Source organism: Equus asinus, chromosome 11, assembly GCF_041296235.1.
Source record: "Equus asinus isolate D_3611 breed Donkey chromosome 11, EquAss-T2T_v2, whole genome shotgun sequence".
Lineage (NCBI taxonomy): Eukaryota > Metazoa > Chordata > Mammalia > Perissodactyla > Equidae > Equus > Equus asinus.
This window is the reverse complement of record NC_091800.1, coordinates 66,108,934-66,135,575: the sequence shown is the minus strand read 5'-3', so window position 1 is coordinate 66,135,575 and position 26,642 is coordinate 66,108,934. Positions and strand designations below refer to the sequence as shown.

The following is a 26,642-nucleotide window of genomic DNA, read 5'->3' as shown; positions in this document are numbered from 1 at the left end:
ATAACACTAAGAGGCAATGTGATAAATGGCACCAAAGAAATTTATCACAAATGTAAATGTGTTCCAAGCACACTGCACTCATTTGGGATTAAAGAGAAAAAAACTATTTTTTTTAAAAAAAGTAACTCATAAGGTCTGCTTTCTGAACCCCACCTGAACCCACTGCTCGTTATAGAACGTGCAGTGACCTAAGCGTTGGCACCATTCTCAAAGAGAAGGATTTGTTTTTTTCCTAACTAAATGATTCCAGGTTCTTTCCTCCTCGTAGGAAGTCTTCTTGTTCATGTGACATGACTTCCCTTCCTTAGAAGATTTACTGTGCTTTCTCAACAAAGCTGAAGGGGTTAAGATGGGTGGCAGGTTGGGAAGCACCAGCAAAAGCAATGGGAAGGAGAAATGGAAAGAAGCACTGGAAACATGCTAATATCCTTAGATTCCCTTTGCAGAGGATTCTTTTCGACAGGCGTAGCACTTTTAACAGTCTCTGGTGGTGGTTTTATATTAGCCCTGAGCTGGATGTTCATAGCTATCTATACAATTAGAATAGATGCCCCTATTGCTCACTTTTTAATAAGCTTCCAAACTCAACACATTATCATTTATGTCCCAGCAAAAATCACCCTTTCTGAAAGCATCCTCCTCCAAAAAAGAGTGATTTAAACCTGATGTCAACACTAGGTTTTCAAAACTAGCTCTCATCTCATTTTCCCACATTGTAAAAGTGTACCTTAAAAAGCACTGACTCTGTTCTCCATTAAAAAGAACTTTAAACAAAGACTTTAACTCATTTATAAAAATAAACACAGGACCAAGTGTCCAAAATTTAGACATCATATAGTATTAAGGAAATTGAGCATCCATCCCAAAAGACATGTGATACAATTTCTCCTAACTCATAACTTTTTGTTCATTTTAATAAAAGATATGCAATTATTTGTTCAGTTCTACTAGTTTCAGGAAGCATGCTATTGGTTTTCCAATAGAAAAGAATGTCTAGGACATGACTGGGTCAAGACCAACAAGAAGGTTTAGCCAAATGGAATATTTGCAAATCTAATGATTCTATTATAGGTCATTCACACAAAGAAACGTAATACCTAGATTTTTGAGATTCAGCATTTTAGGTCAAATCTTGAATGTTACCATTGCAGTAAGATATTTTCTGTGGCTGCTAAAATTTTAACTATAAACTCCATGACTTAGAAGACAAGAAAACATACTCTGAACAGTATTTTCCTCTCTCAGCGTTAGCAGAACATTAGGCTTCTCCTCCTCATTCCTTGTTTTCTTTTTTTCATTTTATGGTTTCAATCAGACATTCCTGGTTACCTCCACCCATGAACTTATCTGCCTGATGGACAATATATGCCTGGTACAAATTGTTCTCACTTGCATTTTCAGTTACTGTATACCTCTCAGTGCAAATACTCTGCTCCTAGACTCTAATATAAAGATGGGTTTTAAGGTCAAGAAGTCTATAAGTAGAAGGGTTCAGAGAAAATGAGGTAGTTTAGTTTTCAATGTTATTCCTCTTATTCTAGTAATTCTCATTTTGGGGAAAAAATTGCTTTTAAATGTTACATGTAGCCCAGGTATTATTGTATTCCCAATTTCTGATAGTGGCACAGAATATTGCTGACCAGGGTTGAACGATGTATAATCACCTTTACTGAATTATAACATCCAAAATATTGTCAATGTGATAGGAATTAAAATAATACATCCTTCCATTATGATTATTCATATATCTCTTTGTTTATATAAAGCTTAGCTTACATTGAAAATACAATGAAGATTATAAATCCTTTGGGTTTACTCAATTCGCAGGACCCCAAAGTTGCAGTGTTCCATGTTTAACAAGATTCCTTAGACCTATTGATCTTCAAAATCACCAAACAGAATGAATCATACTTTTCAGAAGGAAACTTGATCTGAATGTCTATAACTCTATGAATATGGGTCTGACAGAATAAGCAACCTGAAACCACCTTCAAACTTTCATCAGATGCACTTCCAGACAAAAGATTCCACACATGATTCTAGAGATCATGGTGTGCCCCAGAAATGGTTGATATAAATTTGTGTTTTCGAGTAAAGAATGGAAAAAAAAAAAACCAGTGCTTCTATCAAATGATATAATCCACTCTAGAAACACATTTCTTCTGTTTTGAGGACACTTGTGGAGGAGTTGGCAGCTTTATGATTTCCATTCAACTTGCAACTGGATAAACATATGAATATCTCTTGGTGTTGCCTGCTCCCTATTTTTCCCTATTATCTGTATGCATCATTTAGATACTTCAAATGCCATTGGCAGATTTAAAATGTTGGAAATGTTCTTTGCCATGCAAAACCAAGTGGAAGAAAGTGCTTGGTACTCTTGCTGTAGATGGAGAACTCACAATGCTTCTAAATACAATTAATTTTGCCCCAAGAGTAAAAGAAATGAGCCTCATTCACTATGCTGATTTAGGCCCCATAGATTCAGCTAAAAATTCTGAAAAAGTTTTTATGCATACCTATAAAAATCATCAATTTCAATATGATGAATTTAAATCTTCCTCACCTCTTAAAAAAATTGAGTTAAAAAAATGGGAACTGAATTTGAGGTTCTTTTCAACTCTGCAGATATTCATTGACTTTCCAAAAGAAAAAGGATAGAAGATTCACTTTTCGTGAGGGGAAAAAAAGAAAGAAAGAAAACATACTCCCAGGTGTATTAGGGAGAATTTCACTCACAGTTTGATTTTCTTGGTGGGGGAGTATTTTGAGCCGTATAAATGAGATAACCCTACAGTCAAGATTATAAACACTATTGAAAACCTTCTAACTCATCAAGTAAAGCTGTTACTGGGAAATAGAAGATTTTTGGAGAACCAGTTTGAAAAGTGTCCAATTTAAAGGTCACTCTTCCCATGGCTGAGAAATATATATATATATTTATTCTTTCTGAAGTGAGAGAACGTTGGGGAGATTTATTTCTATTCACATTAACTTAAATTTGACAGTCTCAATATTACAAATGCTGCAAATTAACCTGAGGATCAAAACATTATGGACCATCAATGTAATCTGAAGAGTTTACAGTAAATTTCATGCTTCCTGATACAAACCTATCCTCCTCTAAGCAAGCAAGCTATGAGAGTTCTAATTACAGTCAGTGACAGCTACACAAGTTTGCTTTCTATAATTTTCAATAATTGTTACCATCAAAACAAAAAATGAGCAACTGTTGGATACCAAACATGTGCACATAGCCACATCTAAGACCCATCACAATTTCAACTTGCAGTTTATACCGAGTACTTGAAGCCATCTCTCCTTTCAGCACAAATACTGTTGAATATTAGCTGAATTTTCCATTATTTGGATTTAGTTTCAGATATTTCATGAAATGGTCATCAATTTTTCCATGAACATCTGAAAAGAGCAAACCCAGTTTAACCACTTTATTTTTAATATTAATTTTAGATGAAGCAAATTGCCTTTCAATGCAACAACATTTTTCATGTATTTGTTTACGAACTTTCTTTTTCAGGGAAGTTTTGTCAGATTCTCGGTGAGATACATGACCCCCAAAGGTCAAGCACCACTAGCCTAAACTTTTGCCATATGTTTGCTCTGCCTTCTGGCATTCCTTCTTCCTGTGTGCCTGGTTTTTGACCCCCTGGGGTCCTGCTCTTCATTATTCATGTAGATCTTGACGCTGGCCTGCCTTGTAGCTCATGTTTCCTCAATCCTGCTCTGGCCTGGCCTCTGGCCCCCTATCCAAAGCCTTGCCTTGGCCTGCCCCACCCCCAGTGCCCTCACTACCACCACTCACTGAGCACTGTTTTAAATTAAACAGAAATGTTCTCATTGAAAGGAACATGACCTTTATTTTAGTAAATTAAACTTACAGGTAATAAATAATAATGGCACCTCAAAGAAGCACTAACTTCCTTTTAGGAAATAGATTGGAAATTGCTTTCTCCAGTACCATAAACGATATTAAATTTTCCTCAAAGAGTTGACTTTTTCCTGACCTATGGATATTTTCATTCACTGAGTATGTGTATACACAATTCCTCATTAAGCTCAGGATATCAAGACTGATTCACCCATATAAACAAAAACATATACCCAAACACACACATCAAGAGATCAAGAATATTGTGCTAAATAAGATTTAACTATGTAGCTATAAATTAATGTATTTTAAGCTAACTGATCCTATTTAATATGAACCTATTCCAGCTATCTTGGAAATAATCCTAAATAATATTGTGTTCTTCATTCAGCATATGTTGAAAATTTTTACTATGTTTCATTAACTATTTTTAACCACTTCACTGTGTTCTTTTGTCATGTAGAGGGTAACAATTAACTTGCTTTCATAGACAGTCACATCCTGAATGAGAATCATGCCTTGACTCATTCCCCTACCTAAACTGTGCCATTTCAAGTGTGCTCCTGGGTTCCCATTCTCAAAAAATAAAATTTCTAATGTTCCAAGTGGCCAAATTCTCACGCAAGTCAAGATTTAATAATCATATTAGAATAAAATGGAATTGCCTGATGATACAATATTCCAATTAAGTTCTAAAGAGAAAATTGAGAGAAACAGAAAACTCAATTTAAATTATATTGTTTCAAACATTAAAAATCCATTATTTCTAAAAATTCTACTTCCTCACCTTCACATCAAAATCATCTCTGTCATTAAAAATATTTTACTAAGCAACTAAGACAGTCTTCATTACCCCAATACACACCTATGCATGCAGCCAATCCCCTTAATTGCCGTATTCTTAAATGAGAGTCTTGGCTAATTGGAATGCTTGCCGGAGAACAGATGGGGCACTGGTGTTGAGACTCTGTCTTAATTTATTGTCCTGGGGTTTTCCTAATTACCCACTTAATTGGCACAGCCACACTACTTTGAAATAATAATGTACAACTAATTATCACCGATTTAAGCTTGCTAATAGCTTATTCTTACCAGCTAACTTCAAGAAATCAAGCAGAGAGCAGGAACTGCCACAGGGAAATCACTCTGCCTGGGCTGGTTTAGACAGCTAGATGAGCGCAATGTCCTTTACAGCTGTGCCAATTTGGTTTCCACCCAGAAAAGGCTACATAGTGATGCTTCGCTAGACGTTTAAAGGAGCAGAAGCTCTTCCTTGCCTTCCTTAACTTTTGGAGACCTTCGTAACTGGTACATATCAATAACTCAAAGTCTCCAATTAGCTTGTTATTAGCATGCTGCATAAATAGGAAAAATAGGGTCGGTTCAATAAGTACAGCTCCAGAATATGATCCAAAGAATTCAACTCTATAGTTGAACATTAACAGCTCCTCTTTTTGTAAGCTAAAAGAAGAGTGACATACTCCACCAGCAAGCTTAGAACAACTCTTAGATCCAGAGACAGATTTTAATACTTGAAATTTCCTTCTTCAAAGGTTACAAATCAAATAAGAAGAAGGCAATATGTTTAACAGAAGGGATCTCTATGAAATGAATACAGAAGGATAAAAGGGGGAGCAAAAAACAAAAAGGTTAGGGATTTGGGCATATATAGAGGAATACCTACATTTAGGATAGGATACTACTGCCTTAGTTTATGCTTATTCTGCATTTATTTTAGGTTCCTTTTCAGACACGTGTAGGTCAGATTCCCTGGATCAGATCCTGAGACAGGAATTTGGATGCAGACGATTCATCGATTGATCGAGGGATGCTCTTAAGAGAAAAGTAGTGAGGGAAGCTCGATAGAGTGGGGAGGAAGAAGTCAAGTAGGAATGTTGTCTCAGCTTCAGCCAGATTCCTTAGGAAGTGCTGAAGCAGGAATTTCAGCAACATCTGAGCAAGGGGCAAGCCTTTTATGCCCCTGTGTCAGTCAGTCAATGCCTGTGAGCTGCTGCCAAGTGGGGGAGGCAGGTGAGAGTTAAACCCGCTCCCCCAGGTGGGTAAGATGGTGTGGTAGCCAGTCTCCAGGATGACTCCCAACAATTTTCCTTTCATGTCTTCGTGCAGTCCCCCTCCACACTGAATAGAACTGACCTGCATAACCTATAAGATATTGCAGCAATGACAATGTGGGATTTCTGAAGCCAGATCATAAAAGACACTGCAGCTTCCACCTTGCTCTCTCTTGGACTGCTTTCCCTGAGGGAAGCCAGCCACAATGTTGTGAGAAAACTCAAGCAGTCCAAGGGAGAGGTCTTTGTGACAAGAAACCAAGGCCTCCTGCCAACAGCCATGGGAGTGAGCTATCTTGGGAGATGAGACTCTAGTCCCCCTCAAGCCTTCAGAGGACTGCAGCCCTGGCAGACATCTTGACAGCAATCTCCCTAGAGACCCTGAGCCACAGCTGAGCAGCTCCCAAATTCCTGACCCACAGAAAATTGCATAATAAATGCTTATTGTTGCATTAAGACACTAAGTTTTGGAATGATTCATTAGGTAGCAATAGATAACAAATACAGATGGCTTCTAGTTGTTGAGGGCAATTTGCCAGAGAATAGGGCAGCTGTGAGTTAGCAGCAGCTGGGACACAGCAGCCAGATAGCAGATAAAATGACCAGGTGAAGGGATGTGAGTAGGGCACCTGCAGCATCCACTACTTTAGTTCCCTCTCATATTAAATTTTTCCACTAAACCTTCCATACTACTTACACAGGGTCATGTCATGAACTTAATTAGGGCTTGGACATTTACCATTTTAAAAATAGTAGCCAGCAACAATTTAGAATTCTAGATCTACTGAAAATATTCTTCAAAAATGAAGATGTTTTCAGACAAACAAAAGGTGAAAGAATTCATCACTAGTAATAAGCAATGAAAGATATTCTAAGGCTAAAGCAAAAGGATTCTAGATGGACCCATTGAACTGAAAAAAAAAACCCAAGAAACAAACAAAAAAGAGCACCTGAGAGAGCAGCCCTGATGGCCTAGTGGCTAAAATTTGGCACTCACTGCTTCGGTGGCCTGGATTTGCTTCCCTGTCATGGAACCACACCACCTTTCTGTCAGTTGCCATGCTGTGGCGGCAGCTCAGACAGAAGAGCCAGAATGATTTACAACTAGGGTATGCAACTATGTACTGGGGCTTTGGGGAGGAAAAAGAAAAAAAGAAGAGGAAGATTGGCAACAGATTTTAGCGCAGGGCAAATCTTTCCCTGCAAAAAAAAAAAAAGAGCACCAGAGAGAATAATACATGTGAATCATTATAGGTAAACAGACTATTTAAAAACAACGATAATAATAATATCTTGGGAGTTGTTAAAATGTTGTTAGAAGTAAGATATTTGTTAGCAAAAACAGCACAAAAGCTAGGAAGAGAGCAGCAAAGTGAAACTGTTTTAAAGTTCTTCTATTGTTCAATGAAATGGAAAAGGTCTAATTTAAAGTAGTTAGTAAAAATTAAAAATGCATATTGTGATCTCTATAATAACCATTAAGAGAATAATAAAGAAATGCAAATCTAAAAAGCTGTGAGGATAGAAAAATTCCTAACTACCTGTAAACTCAAAAGAAGGCAAGAAACGTTGAATAAAATATATAAAAACATGAGGTAAAGAGAAAATGAAGAACAAGATGGTAGCCTTAAACCAACTACTTCATGATACTGTATATCACTGTAAAAAATGGACTAAACATTCCAATTGAAAAATAAAAACTAAGGGGCCAGCCCCATGGCCTAGTGGTTAAGTTTGGCACACTCCGTTTCAGGGGCCCAGGTATGGTTCTCAGGTGGCAACCTACACCACTTGTCAGTGACCATGCTGTGGCAGTGACTCACATACAAAATAGAAGAAGATTGGCACAGATGTTAGCTCAGGGCCAATCTTCCACAGCAAAAAAATAAAATAAAATAAATAAAAAGTAAACACTGCTTAATCATTTAATACTGTTGGCTAGCCAAAAGAACAAAAACAAAACGTAGATGGTCAAATTATTTATAAGTCAACAGTGGTTATATTAACATAACTGCAAAAGAATTGTCTGAAGAATGGAAAACTATATAAATTAAATTCTTACTCTGTCACAAAGACCTGAAAATATATATTTTTAAAGTTAGGGTGCCATAAATCTAACATAATTTTAAACAACAAAATTTTTTAGAAGATATACCAATAAAGAAATTAAATCTGAAGTAAACCATGACAATGTAATTTTAAAAGACTATGACATTTATGTGTAACAATAGTTTTAAATTTTTAGTAAATATAGAATAGTGTTTATCTTCATTTACATTGACAAAGACACTAATGCATTTTAAAATTTCTATTTTTTGAGACACTAGAGCAATTATATTAAGATATAGAAACTGTCAAATTCTTTTGTTCCACAGCTTTCTTTTAATACTTTTACTTTGGTTTAAATTTACAGAAAGTGGTTTCTGCTACTTTTCACGAGAATTGCCCAAAGTAAAGAAAGTAAACCTAATAATAGAAAAACTATCATGGATATAATGCTAATTTATAAAAACAAATTCAGAATATGTTTTTTTTTTTAATTTCACTTTTATGAAATGTACAAAGCAGTGGTTTTGTTAATTATTTGATGGGTCAATGGGAAATTCAGTTTTTCCTTGTCTACTTATTTTTTTAATAATAAACTTTCGTTTTGTTTTAATTCTGAGTTAAAATAGGAAATCCAAACAAGTCAGCAACTCTTCTTGGCAAATTATGTTTTATCTCTATCTGGATATTCAATATATCTACTATACACTATAATGAAAAATTATCTATGCTTAGCATATGAAAAGGCAAAAAATAGTTTTTGAAAAATTGAGTATCATCAGTATCATGAAAAGTTTGACTCGGAGTTTTAACTATTTTATTAATTAAGGAAACATAATTTTAAAAAACACTTTTCACCTAAACTTTAATAGTGTATATGTGTCTCTATTTATATGGATGCATACACAAATAAACACATATTTTCTCAGAGACAGAGAGTTGAGTTAAGCACATTCCTTAATTCCTGGCATACTATCATAATTTATCCTTGAGCATCTACACATTTATTTATTTTATCTCATTTTTTTCTTCATCCCTCATCTCTTTCCTGTCCTTCTACAAATATCCATTCTAATATATTTAATAGAAGTACTTTGCCATGTCCTTTCCTTGAAAAATATATACTGATTTTAATTATACATGTGTTTTTAATTTATATAAGTGGCATTACACTACTATTCTCATTCTATTTAATTTTTTTTCTCTCTAATCACAATGATATTTTTTGCTGTACGAAAATATGTTATTTCCTTCTGACTGCTTCATAATGTTCCAAAGTCTCACACTTTACTTTTCCCTTTTTTGTGTTATGGACACACAATTTGCCTCTACTCTCAGCTACCACAAATATTCAAGAATGCTTCTTGTGGATATGAGCAAGAGTTTCTCTGGGATACATCCTAAGAAGGCAGACGTAGTGCACAGAGCGTATGAGTTTTACCAGGTACAGCAAACTTCTTTCGAGAATGGCTGTCCCAGTGCATCGTATGATCAACCACATCAAAACCCAGTCCTTTGAACAGATCAACTATCAGAAATTCCATTCAACAAAGATATGTAGAGAAAGATCCCTGCATAAGCACAACAATTATGTATAAATCTGCCTTCCCTAAAGGGACCTGTGGCCCTTTTGCTTCCCAAGAATTATGTAAACAGTAGCTCTGAGTTGACTTTAATCCTGAAGACCCAGAATACCACTATACTCTGTCAGTCTAAATGAGGCCTATAGAGGTCAAGTGAAAATTAAATTTTTGGTTTAGTCTGTCTCACACTGGGTTCAGGGAGTCCACAGATGCACCCTGTTTATTTCACACTTCTGAATATGTAGTTGGAATAGACATACTTTCCCCTTGAACAGACCCCACATTTGTTTCTCAACTCATGGAAGAAGAGCCGGATTGAAGTTCCTAAAACTACCTCTCCCTACAAAAAAATAGTAAAACAAAAGAATATCATATCTATTTTGGTTCTGCTACTAATTCCTATGTGTGGAGGTAGGGGAGAGGGGTCCCCACAACACCACCAAGCAATTCTCTGACACCAGCAGAAGTTCTGAAAATTCGACCCAATTCTGACACTATCTACTCGGACACAGCATGAGATTCCACAGGTTAAGGGTTCAGTCCTATAAGACTGCCCACCCACCTACTTCAGATGTCAGTCACAAGCCCAGGTTGTTACCTGTGCTTCTGACCCACTGATTATAGATTGGAGGTCCTAGGACCCCCTCCTTAGACTTCAGATGCTGATTCTAAGTCCAGGTTGTTACTTGTACTTCTGACCAACTGGCTATAAATTAGAGGTTCCCACAACCCCTTCCTTCCTTGGGTTTGATTAATTTGCTAGAGTGGCTCATAGAACTCAGAAAGACATTTTACTTACTAGATCACCAGTTTATTATAAAAAGATATAACTCAGAAAAATTCACATAGAAGAGATACATAGGGCAAGGCATGGGGAAAGGGCACAAGCTTCCATGCCCTCTCGAGGTGCACCACCTTCCCAGCATCTCCACATGTTCACCAACCCGGAAGCTCTCCTAACTCCATCCTTTTGGGGTTTTATGGAGGATTCACTGCCTAGTCATGATTGATTAACTCATTGGCCACTGGCAATTGATTCAACCTCCAGGCCTTCTCCCCTCCCATAGTTGGTGGGTGAGACTGAAAGTTCCAACTGTCTAATCATGTGGGTAGCTCTCATGGCAACCAGCCCCATCCTCAGGTGGGGTCCAAAAGTCATCTTATTAACATAACAGAAGACATCCTTTTGTTCTCATCCCTTAGGAAATTCCGAGGGTTTTAGGAGCTCTGTGCCAAGAACCAGGTTGAGAACCAAATATATATTTCTTATTATAAATCACAGTATCACAATATTCCTCGAGAACTGTTGATATTAGGGTCATCATCAAAGACATGAAAAATGCAGTGGTGGTGATCCTAACAAATCGTCATTCACTTCACTTGTTCACTGAGCTGGACTTGGAGAATGGTTGGATTATCATACACAACCTGAGTCAGAGGGTGACTTCAATTCGTACTCCTTTGTATGTGATGTCTGCTAGAGTAAATCAAAACATATTCTGCCACCTGCTATGCAGCTAATGCTTTGGAAAATGCTTTTACCTCTTTACCAATTAGTAAGAGCAATTAGATATATTTCACTTTCAGCTGGCAAGAACCCCTTCACTGTTACACCTCAGGGCAACTCTCCCACTTCATAACAGATAGGAGCCTTGATCATCTGGACATCTACAGGACACCATCCTGATAATAAAATATTGATCACATCATGACATGTGCTTATTGACATTTTGAATGCTTGACCATTCAGCAGGGTTTCTAAATCTAGCAGTCTGAATCTTACTAGGATAGTCTTCTAATGAAAACGGAAAATTTCTGCACTTAAGATGACTTAGCACTCAGGCAGAGGTACAAGGCCTTATGGGGCCCTTTGCATATTAGAAAAAACATATTCCACACTTGGACATATTGCTGTAACCCATTTACAAAGCAGCCTCAAGAAACTTTTGTATGAGAAAGAAAAACCTCTGTAGCTTGGTATTTTACAAGCTGCTCTGATGTTCAGTCCAGACAGCCCAGCTCATGAATTCAATGGTGCCTGAAGAACCAGTGGCAAATAAAGATGCTCTACAGAGATTCTGGAAAGGTTCATTAGAAGAATAATAGTACAGTCATGTGTCACCTAACGACAGAAATATGTTCCGAGCAATGTATCGTTAGGTGATTTCATCACTCTGCAAACATCAGATTGTAGTTACACAAACCTAGATGATACAACCTACTACACACCTAAGCTATATGGTACTAATTTTATGAAACCACAGTCATAAATGCGGTTCCTAGTTGACCAAAATATCATTATGTGGTGCATGACTGTATAGACATCAAGGGTTTTGGAGTAAAGTCATTCCTGCTTTTTCTAAAAACTGATTGTGTTTGTTTGTTTGGTTGTGTGGGTGAGTGGGTTGGTTTGCAACTGGGCTCTGACAGAAACTATACACTTGACCATGATCTAGCAAGTGTAACCTGCAATTTCAGATGCCCATGATGAACTAAGTGCTGTCTGATCTGCCAGGCTATAAGATCAGGCTTGTACAGAAGCAACAGATCACCAAGCGGAAGTGATCTATTGCAAATCAGACTCAAACAGGTGGAAAAAGCACAAATAAGATGCACAGAATGTAGCCCAGACTCACTTAGCACCTACTCTTACTACATTTCCCCACCGACTTCACTTGAAATTTATGACCTCAGGGGGAATGATCAGTGATGAAGGATAAATAAAATTCACGTCTGCTTTATGGATAGGTCTGCACAATATATAGGCATCAAGCAGAAATATACCACCACAACAATTAAGCCTTATTCAGGCGTGGCAATACGAAATGTGTAAAAATGAAATGCTTAAGTGGGCTCAAGGGCAGTACCTTTGGCTATTCAGTATGTGTGGCTTGAGTTTGGCCTGGGACAGATCTACCCTGATTCATGGACAATGGCTAATGGCAGCTGTCTGGTAAGAGACATGGAAATAATGAGTTTGCAAGACTGGAGACAAAGAGGTCTACTCAATGGCCAGAATAGATACTTATAAAACATTCCACTTATATGAGCCTCTCATTATTCCTGAGCCATTTTGTAACATTTCACTTACATTGGCTTAGTTTTGCTAATGAATAACCCGTGTTAAGTGTTGGGTTTTGTTTCATTTTTCCAACAATTGGTTGTTCTGGTAGTGAAATAGATATGACCTTTAAGAACTTAAGAACTTAAGATCTTCCTCTGCTGGGTTCTATTGTCAGAACCACTACCTTGGTTAAATTTATTCCAAGATATTTTATTCTTTTTATTGCAATTGTAAATGGGTTTACATTCTTGACTTCTCTTTCTGCTAGTTTGTTAGAAGTGTACAGAAATGCAAGTGATTTTTGAATGTTGATTTTGTATCCTGCAACTTTGCTATGGTTGTTGATTATTTCTAATATTTTCTGTTGGATTTTTAGGGTTTTCTATATATACAATCATGTCATCTGCAAACAGTGAGAGTTTTACTTCTTACGTTCCAATTTGGAACCCTTTTATTTCTTTTACTCACCTAAATGTTCTGGCCAAGACTTCCAGTACTATGTTGAATAGGACTGGTGAGAGTGGGCACCCTTGTCTTGTTCCTGTTCTCAGAGGGATGGCTTTCAGTTTTTCACTAAGTATGATGTTGGCTGTGGGTTTGTCATACATGGCCTTTATTATGTTGAGGTACTTTCCCTCTATACTCATTTTCTTGAGAGTTTTTATCATAAATGAATGTTGGATCTTATCAAAAGCTTTCTCTGAACCTACTGAGATGATCGTGTGGTTATTATTCCTCATTTTGTTAATGTCGTGTATCACATTGATTAATTTACAGATGTTGAACCATCTCTGAATTCCTGGAATAAATCCCACTGGATCATGGCAGAGGTGAAAGACCTATACACTGAAAACTACAAGAAATTATTGAAAGAAATGAAAGAAGACATAAAGAAGTAGAAAGATATTCCATGCTCATGGATTGGAAGAATAAACACAGTTAAAATGTCGATTTTACCTAAAGCAATCTACAGATTTAATGCAATGCCAATCAGAATCCCAATGACATTCTTCATGGAAATAGAACGAAGAATCCTAAAATTTATATGAAACAGCAAAAGACCCCCAATGGCCATAACACTCCTGAGAAAAAAGAACAAAGCTGGAAGTATCACAATCACTGACTTCAAAATATACTACAAAACTATTGTAATCAAAACAACATGGTACTGGCAGAATAAGAGGCACACAGATCAATGGAACAGAATTGAGGGTCCAGAAACAAAACCACACATCTATGGACAGCCAATCTTCAACAAAGGAGGCAAGGACATACAATGGAGAAAGGAAAGTCTCTTCAACAAATGACGTTGGGAAAACTGGACAGTCTTGTGGAAAAGAATAAAAGTAGACCATTATCTTACACCACACACAAAAATTAACTTGAAATGGATTAGTGGGGCTGGCCAGATGGCATAGTGGTTAAGTTTGTGCACTCTGCTTTGGTGGCCAGAGTTCACAGGTTTGGATACCGGGCGCAGACCTAGCACCACTCATCAAGCCGTGCTGCAATGGCATCCTACATAAAATAGAGGAAGATTGTCACAGATATTAGCTTAGTGAGTCAATCTTCCTCACATACACACAAAAACGGATTAAAGACTTAAATGTAAGACTTGAAACCATAAAATTTCTAGAAGAAATATAGGCAGTACACTCTTTGACATCGGTCTTAGCAATATGTTTTTGAATACTGTTTCCACTCAGAGAAGGGAAACAAAAGAAAAAACTAACAAATGGGACCATATCAGACTAAAAAGCTTCTGCAAGGCAAAGGAAATCATCAACAAAATGAAAAGACAACCCACCAACTGGAAAAAAATATTTGCAAGTCATTTATCTGAGAAGGGGTTAATTTCCAGAATATATAAAGAACTCATATAAGTCAACAACAATAAAAGAACAATCCAATCAAAAAATGAGCAGAGGGAGCCAGCCCAGTGATGTAGTGGTTAAGGTCACATGCTCTGCTTCAGCAGCCTGGGGTTCACAGATTCAGATCCTGGGCACAGAGCTTCACATTGCTCATCAAGCCATGCTGTGGCAGCATCCCACATGCAAAATAGAGGAAGATTGGCACAGATGTTAGCTCAGGGCCAATCTTCTTCACCAAAAAAAAAAAAAAGAAAGAAAGAAAGAAAGAAAGAAAGAAATGCACAGAGGGTACTAACAGACATTTTTCCAAAGAAGACATAAAGGTTGCCAACAGGCACATGAAAAGATGTTCAACATCGCTAATCATTGGGGAAATACAAATCAAAACTATAATGAAATATTACCTTATATCTATTAGAATGGCTATAATTAACAAACAAGAAATGAAAAATGTTGGAGAGGATGTAGAGAAAAGGGAACTCTCATACACTGCTGGTGGGAATGCAAACTGGTGCAGTCACTATGGAAAATGGTATGGAGATTTCTCAAAAAATTAAAAATAGAAATACTATATGATCCAGCTATCCCACTACTGGGTATTTATCCAAAGAACATGAAAATAGCAATTCAAAGAGATGCATGCATCCCTCTGTCCATCGCAGCATTATTCACAATAGACAGGATGTAGAAGCAACCCATGTGCCCATCAACAGATGAATGGATAAACATGTGGTGTACATATATATACACACAATGGATTACTACTCAGCCATAACAAAAGATAAAGTTGTGCCATTTGCGACAACATGGATGGACCTTAAGGGTATTATGCTAAGTGAAATAAGCCAGACAAAGACATACACTGTATGATTTCACTCATATGTGGAAGATAAACAAACACATGGATATTGAGTACAGATTAGTGCTTATCAGAGGGCACGGAGGTGGGGGCAGGGCAAAAAGGGTAAAGGGTACATACGTATGGTGACCGACAAACACTAGACTATTGGTGGTGAACACAATGCAGTCTATACAGAAAGTGATACATAATAATGTACACCTTCAATTTACACAATGTTATAAGCCAATATGACCTCAATAAAGAAAAAAAGAACCACTATACACTATATGCCAGAGGCTAGCCAAAGCATACTGATTTCTCAAATGCAAGAAATGACTGCTGATCACTATGGATGTTTAGAGAAAAAAAGAACAGCTACTTTATATGCAAACAAAGTGCTAATTCTTTTGAGCTGTGGCAAATAGCTAGCAATAGCCCAGATCTTTATCCTAAATTATAGCCCATCTGAGGAGAGAATGAGGCAATTAGGAGCACTGTCCCTCAAAAAAAGAAATAGATTTTACATTATAGAGAGTAAAGCTATGTAAAATAATGAATTCTCCGTAAGGTATTATCAGACATAATTGTTTGAATTAATAAATGAATATAGAATTCTCAATTTCACTTCAATTCAAAAACACCCACTGAGAAGCTAGTATTTGCTGGGACATACACTTGTCAACTGAAAACAAAAATAAATAAAATACTAATTTCCTCCAATTTTAAGAGTTTTTCAGTTCAACTGCCAATTATCAAGCAAAGGGGCATTGATGAAGGCTTTAATTTAACACGTGAAATAATTATGGGCATAATGGTAGAAATATGAGTTATAGAAGCAAGCCACTCAATGCTTATCATTTTGAATCAACAGCCATTTGCAGCATTCCAGATAAAAGGTATAGAAACTTCCATTTATCCAACCATTTTTTTAAACAGATGCTTAACATTCAGTAATACTCATTACATCATTTACAACCCTCCAGCTGTGACTTTTAACTATGTAATAATGTACAGAGAAAGTCTTTGGTGTTCTAAGACTGTGTGGCTGTGCAATTTCTGTACACTTGCAATTAGAAATATTAAAGATTTATTGAGCTATTCTAAGCCTGACAAAAAAAAAAAAAAATGAATACTCTTTCTGCCTTGCATAGCCCAATACAGTAGCCACCAGCCACCAGCTACAAGTGGAATTTAGACTAAAGTTAATTAAAATGAAATAAAATTAAAAATTAAACCCTCAATCACACTAGCCACATTTTAAAAAATTTTTATTTTATTGCGGTAATGAAACAGGCAGAGAGTTAACCATTGATGATTAAGTAGCTGGGAACTAAAATTTTTTTCCCTTTTGCAATTACGGATTATAGCTTTCAGCTGTTTAACCCATCCATTGTTAACTGTATTGCTTAGGCAATATGCTCTCTGACTCCCACTAGGCTCCTAGAAAGAACATCTCCCTGCAGCCTGGGTCACCACGGTAATGGGTGCGCGGGCTGTTTTTCAGGAGTTAGAGCTCCTTGTCCACTTCAGGCTAGTTGAGACCACCAGCTTATCAACTGGGCCCACGTAGATGTCCAATAGGTGACCTTTTGACATCAAGAGGCTAAAAACTCCACTCTCAGATCATGCTAACGCCACAATTTTGTGAACATGGGTACTACAAAGAGGCATGAAGTTTGACTACGCTTGCGCAGATCATCAATTACCTCACCTCTCCTCACCTCCAGTCATCTGTCTCCACATTTCAGACCACCTTGCCCCCTGTCCCATAAATATCCCTGAGTCTCTATTTTCAGGGAAGTGAATTTGAGGCTCCTGCTCTCGATTCCTCACGTGGCTGCTGATGTGGATTAAGGCTGCCCCAGCTAGAGAAGCCCAAAGTGACCTGGGCTACATGCCAAACTATATGACCCAGTGGACTTTTTTTATGGTATGAATTAGGACCGCCCCAGGGAGAGAAACCCGGGGCATCCTCACCTGCATGCCGATCTATATGGCCAGATTCGTATCTAAAGTTATATGACCGCACAATAACCAGACCCCATCTGCACTGAAATCATTTAATGACTTTTTACATCATCTTTTCTTTTTTTCCAGTAAAAATAAGTCACGTACCCATGCCTTATAAAATTAGCCCTAACCCTCAACTTGGGGCAGCAGCAGGAGCTCTGACTGCCTGTGGGTCTTGTCCCCACACACCAGCTCTGCCTGCCCATGGGTCCTGTCCCCATGCCAGCGGGGGCAGCAGCAGCGGCAGCAGCAGGAGCTCTGACTGCCTGTGGGTCTTGTCCCCACACACCAGCTCTGCCTGCCCATGGGTCCTGTCCCCATGCCAGCGGGGGCAGCAGCAGGAGCTCTGACTGCCCGTGGGTCTTGTCCCCACACCCCAGCTCTGCCTGCCCATGGGTCCTGTCCCCATGCCAGCGGGGGAAGCAGCAGGAGCTCTGACTGCCCGTGGGTCTTGTCCCCACACACCAGCTCTGCCTGCCCATGGGTCCTGTCCCCATGCCAGCGGGGGCAGCAGCAGGAGCTCTGACTGCCTGTGGGTCTTGTCCCCACACACTAGCTCTGCCTGCCCATGGGACCTGTCCCCATGCCAGCGGGGGCAGCAGCAGGAGCTCTGACTGCCTGTGGGTCTTGTCCCCACACACTAGCTCTGCCTGCCCGTGGGCCCTGTCCCCATGCCAGCGGGGGCAGCAGAAGCGGCAGCAGCAGAAGCTCTGCCTGCCCGTGGGTCCTGTCCCCACGCACCAGCTCTGACTGCCCATGGGTCCTGTCCCCATGCGGCAGCAGCAGGAGCTCTGACTGCCCGTGGGTCTTGTCCCCACACACCAGCTCTGCCTGCCCATGGGTCCTGTCCCCATGCCAGCGGGGGCAGCAGCAGCGGCAGCAGCAGGAGCTCTGACTGCCTGTGGGTCTTGTCCCCACACACCAGCTCTGCCTGCCCATGGGTCCTGTCCCCATGCCAGCGGGGGCAGCAGCAGGAGCTCTGACTGCCCGTGGGTCTTGTCCCCACACCCCAGCTCTGCCTGCCCATGGGACCTGTCCCCATGCCAGCGGGGGCAGCAGCAGGAGCTCTGACTGCCTGTGGGTCTTGTCCCCACACACTAGCTCTGCCTGCCCGTGGGCCCTGTCCCCATGCCAGCGGGGGCAGCAGAAGCGGCAGCAGCAGAAGCTCTGCCTGCCCGTGGGTCCTGTCCCCACGCACCAGCTCTGACTGCCCATGGGTCCTGTCCCCATGCGGCAGCAGCAGGAGCTCTGACTGCCCGTGGGTCTTGTCCCCACACACCAGCTCTGCCTGCCCATGGGTCCTGTCCCCATGCCAGCGGGGGCAGCAGCAGCGGCAGCAGCAGGAGCTCTGACTGCCTGTGGGTCTTGTCCCCACACACCAGCTCTGCCTGCCCATGGGTCCTGTCCCCATGCCAGCGGGGGCAGCAGCAGGAGCTCTGACTGCCCGTGGGTCTTGTCCCCACACCCCAGCTCTGCCTGCCCATGGGTCCTGTCCCCATGCCAGCGGGGGAAGCAGCAGGAGCTCTGACTGCCCGTGGGTCTTGTCCCCACACACCAGCTCTGCCTGCCCATGGGTCCTGTCCCCATGCCAGCGGGGGCAGCAGCAGGAGCTCTGACTGCCTGTGGGTCTTGTCCCCACACACTAGCTCTGCCTGCCCATGGGACCTGTCCCCATGCCAGCGGGGGCAGCAGCAGGAGCTCTGACTGCCTGTGGGTCTTGTCCCCACACACTAGCTCTGCCTGCCCGTGGGCCCTGTCCCCATGCCAGCGGGGGCAGCAGAAGCGGCAGCAGCAGAAGCTCTGCCTGCCCGTGGGTCCTGTCCCCACGCACCAGCTCTGACTGCCCATGGGTCCTGTCCCCATGCGGCAGCAGCAGGAGCTCTGACTGCCCGTGGGTCTTGTCCCCACACACCAGCTCTGCCTGCCCATGGGTCCTGTCCCCATGCCAGCGGGGGCAGCAGCAGCGGCAGCAGCAGGAGCTCTGACTGCCCGTGGGTCTTGTCCCCACGCACCAGCTCTGCCTGCCCATGGGTCTTGTCCCCATGCCAGCGGGGGCAGCAGCAGGAGCTCTGCCTGCCCATGGGTCCTGTCCCCATGCCAGCGGGGGCAGCAGCAGAAGCGCTGCCTGCCCATGGGTCCTGTCCCCATGCTATTCCACACTATTCTCTAAATAAAAGAGCACTACTGCCAGATCTTGAGAGTCTAAGAAATCTTTCTTTCGACTCCTCGGCTCACCGACCCCGCATCAGCTGCCTTGTGAGTAAACTCTCTCTCCGCTGCAATCTCATCGTCTCGGTGTTTGGCTTTCTGGGCGGTGGGCAAAAACAAACCTGGTTCGGTAACAACAAGAACACTCACCATGAGATCTACTCTCTTAACAAATTTTGAAGTGTACACTACAGTATCATTGACCATAAGAAGAGGCGGATGAGGAGTTACTAATCAATGGGCATAAAGTTTCAGTAAGCAACATGAACAAGTCCCAGAGATCTGCTATACAACATTGTACACCAGCCACATTTGAAGTGCACAATGACCATATGTGCCTAGGGGCCTGCCATATTGTATTACAGAAAATGTCTCATCACAGAAATTTGTATTGGTCTCACAAGTTGAACCCATCTTCCTAATTAACTGAATAGGAGGAACCACTGAATTTTAAAAGTAATTAAAGTTGATCTTTTTTTCTTCAATAGTGTATATTGCTCTATTCTGTTGTAAAATTAATGGCTTACTTTCTTTTCTCTTTCTGGTTGTAAAACAAATGTCTTACTTTCTTCTGTTGGCAAGTGTCTCTTCACCATTTCTTGCAGAGATCTTCATTCCATGCTTCTCTTTGATCCCATCAAAAGAACAGCGGGGGCTTTGTGTGGGTGATCTGATTGGACGGCCACAAATCTTATTTACCTTTTAAATCAAAATATTAAAACACAGTTAGAAACCATCCTCAAGGCTTTCTGAGAAGATAGTGTTTGCTAGAGCCCAAACAATGACCTGTTCTTATTTATTTATACTTCAATATTAACCTTTAAGACATAAAATGTTTGTCAATTTTTCAAACAGGGGGAATCAAATTATCTGTTCTTGTATATCATGAACCATGATAAATTGATGCTAGGCACATTTATATATTTGCATGTATACATGTGCACAATATATGAATAAAAATATATATGCAAAATCAGAGAACTATATTAATAAACCAGACTACTTGTATAAATAAGACTATTTAACCAAAGAGATATTATTTATGGTTTACATTTATATGTATGACTAATCACATACTTGTACTGATTTTTAAAATAAAATAATTTGCTATTGAATATGCAGTCAGTTTCTAAATGAGCTCTAAGTGTTGTTTCCTTCTTAAGGTCCTTTCTTAGAAATAATAATGAATATGTATATATAAAGATCTCATTTTGTAATATTTCCATATTTTATTCCTCAATTTGGTTTGATTTTGAGGGTTATGATAGTCTTTTTTTAAAAAAAATAATTTGGGGCGGCCCAGTGGCACAGCGGTTAAGTTCTTGCTCTCCGCTTCAGCGGCCCGGGATTGGTCTGTTCAGATCCCAGGTGTGGACCTACACACCACTTATCAAGCCATGCTGTGGTGGCATCCCACATATAAAATAGAGGAAGACTGGCACAGATGTTAGCTCAGGGCCAATCTTCCTCAGCAAAAAGAAGATTGGCAGCAGATGTTAGCATTAGCTCAGGGCTAAGCTTCCTCAAAAAAATAAGTAAACAAAGGAAAAACAATAAATTTAAAAAATGAATTAAAAATAAAAATATAATTTATCCAAATGGAAAATTCATTGTTTTTTTTTTTTTGAGGATGGTTAGCCCTTAGCTAACATCTGCCACCTAATTTTTTTTAAATACTTATGTAGCAAAGATCTTTGTAAAATTTACATAACTATCATTAAATTTAAGTAATTGATTAGACACATTACCATGTAAAACATCATAGTGGTTAAGTTGGCACACTGTGCTCATCAGGCCATGCTGTGGCAGCTTCCCACATACAAAACAGAGGAAGATTGGCACAGATGTTAGCTCAGGGCCAATCTTCCTCACCAAAAAAAAAAAAAAAAAAAAGACTTATATGATACCTTATACACTTAAAGAGGCAGAGCAATATAATTGAAAATATATAAAAGCATTGCCTTGGATTCAGGACATTTGGTTCTTGTCCTAATTTTGCCTCCTTAAGCACTGAGATCCTAAAAGCAGTGGCAGAACTTCTCTCATCTTGATTCCTTTATACGTAAGATGAAGAAGTAAAATTATTCCAAAGTTCCCTTAAAGTTCTAAATTTCTTTGACTTTCCATGCAATGAACATTACAGGAGTTATGCATCATTTCGTTTATCTAACTCATAATTATTTTGCTTCTAATATTTTCAAAGATCATGTACTAGACATTATAAGAGATAAAAGATGAGAAACTGAATTTTGCCCGAAAAGAGCTGACAATTTAGAAAAACAATTCCTCCCAAACATCAAAATGCAAGTTGTGTGTGTCAAAAAAAGTGGTACTGAGGGGTTGGCCTGGTGGCATATTGGTTAAGTTCACGCACTCAACTTTGGTGGTGCAGGGTTCACAGGTTCAGATCCTGGGTGCAGACCCACATACAACTCATCAAGCCATGCTGTTGCAGCATCCCACATATAAAATAGAGGAAAGCTGCACAGACAGTAGCTCAGGGCAAATCTTCCTCACCAAACAAAACAAAACAAAAAAACATGGGACTCACAAGGCATTATGGGCATCTAGAGGAAGGGGATGTCATTTCCATTGGGATGATGGGTGAAGAAAGAAATCAGGAAAGACCACTATGGGAAAGTCTACTCCACTGGGATGAGACTTGGAGCATCTGTGGGCCTGAATATGTTGAGGTTTATTTCAATTCAACCAAATTATAAATATACCGATATTTATTGCACCCCCATTCTGTTAGATGCTAGAGATAGAAACACGAATAAGGAGTGTCCTGCGCACACAGTTCAGATGGAAGTCAGACATGTAAAATAACAATTGTAATACCACAGGACAAGAGCAACCATAGAAATAGGTAGAAGTAAGTAACACTGTAACACTAGAAGATGGACAGATTAACTCTATTTGGGGTGCTCAGGGAAGAGAGAGCTTCAAGAGGTCATATCTAAACAGCAGGCAAAAGGATGAACCAGAAGTTCAGAACAAAGCAGAGGAAAAATTCAAGGAGAGAGTAGAAAAGCAAAGAGATGTACAACAACTTAACATGTTTACTTAGAATGAAAAGTACATAGTGAAAGAAAGTGGTGTAGCAAGAGGTAAGACATAAAAATGCCATCATATGACTTGGATACCAAGTTAAAGAACTTGCTCCAGCAAATGGAGAGCACGCAAGAGGTTCTAAGTGAAGGAAAGGTAGTTTTAGATTTCCATGGAAGAAAAATCATCTTGACAGCAGTACACAGACGGGAGATGAAAGAAGTTCTTTCAGTAGAGCACTAGAGAAATGCTGGGGCCCAAAGCCAGTGGCAGAAGTGATGAAAAGGAAGAAGCAGATGTAAGAGGTGCCCAGGAGGGAGAGACAGTAGCATGGAAACTGATTAGATATATAATGTTGTCAGAACAAAGAATAATGATGAAAGGCAGAGGGAAAAACCTGGGAGAGAGAGGTGCAAGAAAACACGAGGCTGACATAGAAAATGGATAAAAATTTGGTTTGCCTGGAAAGAAGGGGTCATGAAGGGCAACAGTAAAAGGAAATTATGTTTGAAGGGTAGGTTGGAGAGAGATCTTGGAGGGTTCTGAAAGCCAGGTTAAGTTTTATTAATTAGACAGAAGCCTCTGATGGCTGTTGAATGGAAAAGCAAAATACCAGAGATGATATTTAGCAAATGAATCTGGCAGCCTTGAATGAGTTGAGGGAGAGAAGAGACCTACTAAAAGCAGGTAAACTGTTAATAGATTCCTGAAGCTGTCCTGAGAAAAGAAGATTTTATTCTGAACTATAGTAGTGACTGTCCACAGAGAGAAGGACTCATGAATTATAAACAGAAGTACAATCAAGAAGGCCAAATGCAGAACACTGACAGCCCCACATGCTGTGCAGCATGTATAGCAAGAAGAATTCTCATTCACTGCTGGTGGGGATGCAGAATGGTACAGACGCTTTGGAAGACAGTTTGGAGGTTTCTTACAAAACTAAAAATCTCCAGAGAAGTTGAAAACTTATGTCCACACAAAAACCAGCACATGGATGTCTATAGCAGCTTTATTCATAATTGCCAAAACTTGGAAGCATTGAGATGCCTTTTAGTAGGTGAATAGATAAAATTGTAGTACATTCAGAGAATGGCATATTATTCAGCACTAAACAGAAATGAGCTACTAAACCAGGAAAGGCCTAAAGGAAACTTAAATGCATATTACTAAGTGAAAGAAGCCAATCTGAAAAGGCCACGAACTGTATGATTCCAATTATATCACATTCCAAAAAAGGCAAAACTATGGAAGCAGTAAAATGATCAGTGGTTTCCAGAGATTAGGAAGGAAGGAAGGCTAGAGAGGCAGAGCACAGAGGATTTTTAGGGCAATGAAACTACTCTGTATGATACTATAATGGTGGATGCATGTCACTATAAATTTGCCCAAACCATAGAATATACAACACCAAGAGTCAACTGCACTGTAAGCCATAAACTTTGGGTAATAATGCTGTGTCATGTAGGTTCATCAAATGTACAAACGTCCCACTCTGGTTGGTAATGGGGTAGTTATGCACTTGTAGGGGCAGGGGTGTATGAGAGATCTCTGAACCTTCCACTCAATTTTGATGTGAACCTAAAACTGCTCCGAAAAATAAAGCCTATTTTGAAAAACAATCAACAAGGCCTGGCAGACACTTGAAAGTGAGGAGTTAGGAAGTGCAAGGCCAAGGTGTTAAAAGGCTCACAGTGAATTTCCAATCATCGAAGCTGAAAAAATAGTGATAGTGGAGTGTAAATATATTAGCAAGGTGTGAAAATATTCATAAAAAAGGAGGAAACTATTTTCATTATCAACAACTTCTAGTAACAAGAACCAAGGGAAGATGACTTCAGTTGATGATGGAAATGTCGAGTAACATTGTTTAGCAATATTATAGAATGTTATGAAATAAAGGAGAACAGCAAAAGGGAAACAGACTCCACAATCATGATCCAATGTGACGAGACATAGGGATCTAGGCAGATTACAGATTTCTATGAATCTCAGTTTTCTCATCCTTAAAACTTGAGAAATAAAACCACTTTGTAGTTATGAGTTAAGGGAAATCTTTTCTCACCCTGTCTCTACCATGTTGGACCTAAGACTATATCTGCTATTGGACATGTGTCTTAGGAAGGCAGATGGAGAGCTGAAAATACCAGCCTCATGAGACCTTTATTCATATTATTATCTTTGCATTTTTTTTTACAAATACAAAAGAAATGTAAAAGGTATAGACTTATAAGTTTTATTTGATTGTATCCAAAGATACAAGCATGTAAAGCAGATTCCAATAAACACAGATACATTTCAAAGCCCTTCGGTGTCTGTTGACTCGCTGTCAGGGGCTCAACTTCACACATTATTGAAAGGGAAAGGAAAACCATCCGTTACCAGCACATTAGCCTGTCACCTAGCTCCCCTGAGGTGAGCTGATTTGAGTGGCACATTTCAATAGTAGCACCTTCTTGCTATTGAAAAAACCCTCACACTTTGACAATTTTTCATCTTTGACTTATGCTGCAATTTCCTCCTCATTCTCCTCACTGGTCTCTACCGTTCTCCCTTGCAATCAGTCTGAAGTGTCTCAAAAAAATTGTTTTGCTCCCTGATGCTTACTACTCCTGCTTTAGTTCCATCTCTGGCTCTGGCTTCCCACTGATTTTCAGGTACCTGTCTCACCTTGAAATGACCCTTATCACTTCTCTCACTATGATCAAGTATTTGTTTCAACAACTCCTTGACACTTAGCTGACTTCCCCCATTCTCACTGTAATCTAGATACTACATACAGAAGTATAAACTTCTCTTCGAGCTTCCCTCTCTCTCTTCACTCAGGCCTATTAAAATCGTCAAATAATCTCAAAAAGCCTCATAAAGAACAAGTTAAATTGTTCATTTTCATTTGACTCCCATAAGCAGCGCTTCCATTTCTTTTGCAATGTTCTTTTAAAATGTTTACTAATAGTAAAATAGAAGAGAAAAATGTTTAGAATATTACCAATTGAAAAGCAAGGAATGTGGAAGCACTATGAGTGTTTATTAACCAATCTTGTTCAGAGGATGAGGTAAATGCGGACACTACATCACCCTGTAGGTAACGGGTGACCGACTGATTTTCTTCAGGCCACATCTAGGATGCTTGGTGTTAAAATGAGCAGTGATTAAAATAAATGACATAAGGAATAGCTCTGCAAACAGGCTTGAAAATAATAACAACAACAATAACAGGACAAAATAAGAAACCAAGTAGTTTTGGGTCAAATGTGCTTTGCTCCATTAGTTAAAAGCTACTTTTAAACTATCTGGAGGAAACATACCATTTGCAATTTTTGCAGTTATAACAGCAAATTTCAGTTTAATTTTTCTTGTCCAGTTCCCTATGATTCTCAGAAGCAATTTCCAAAAGAGCTGGCTGGTGTTAGGAGTAAAATCAGTTACAACAAATCAGAATAAGCTAACTCTTCCAGACATAGATGAAATCCATGACCTCAGCTTTATTCCAAGGAGAACTTAGAAAAGTAGGTTGATCCAGATTACATCACGGGGGGAAGGGGCTTAAGTGTCAGGATCATGAGGTTTGGACGTCATTTTGCAGACTATGGTAATATATTCATAATTGGCAAGCAAAGGAATAGCATTACCAAAGCCTGGTTTTAGGAAGATCTGGTAGACAAGAAGACATTTCCCATAGGCAAGGCAAGACAATATTAGAATAAACTCAATAAGAACCCGTGAAATCAGAGAGAAAGGGAAAGGGAATGCTCTTTTATGGGTGGAATGAATGGGATTTGGCTACTGGTTGATTCACTATAAGAGGCAAAAAAGAAGGAGAACTAAAGTTGTTCGCAATTTTGAATCTGGTAACCAGGATGAATGAAGAGCCAATATTTGATACGTGGAAGTTAGGTGGTAGTTTATTTTTTTGGTTTATCTGTTCCATAGGACAAGAGATAAATTCTCATTTAGAATTTTGATTTGGAGCTAATTCTAAAGGTAGTTCTAAATGGTGAATTGGA

General features: G+C 39.5%; 1 protein-coding gene across 5 annotated transcripts in view; it reads right to left on the bottom strand.

Annotated features, from left to right (window-relative positions):
* GPC5 (glypican 5) overlaps positions 1-26,642 on the bottom strand; it is a 1,278,940-nt gene that overhangs the window by 998,748 nt on the left and 253,550 nt on the right. For all 5 annotated transcript variants that reach the window (XM_044779824.2, XM_070520036.1, XM_070520037.1 and 2 more), the window contains exon 4: positions 20,153-20,286. In XM_044779824.2, the coding sequence (XP_044635759.1) occupies positions 20,153-20,286 (134 nt within the window). The remainder of the gene's footprint in view (positions 1-20,152; positions 20,287-26,642) is intronic.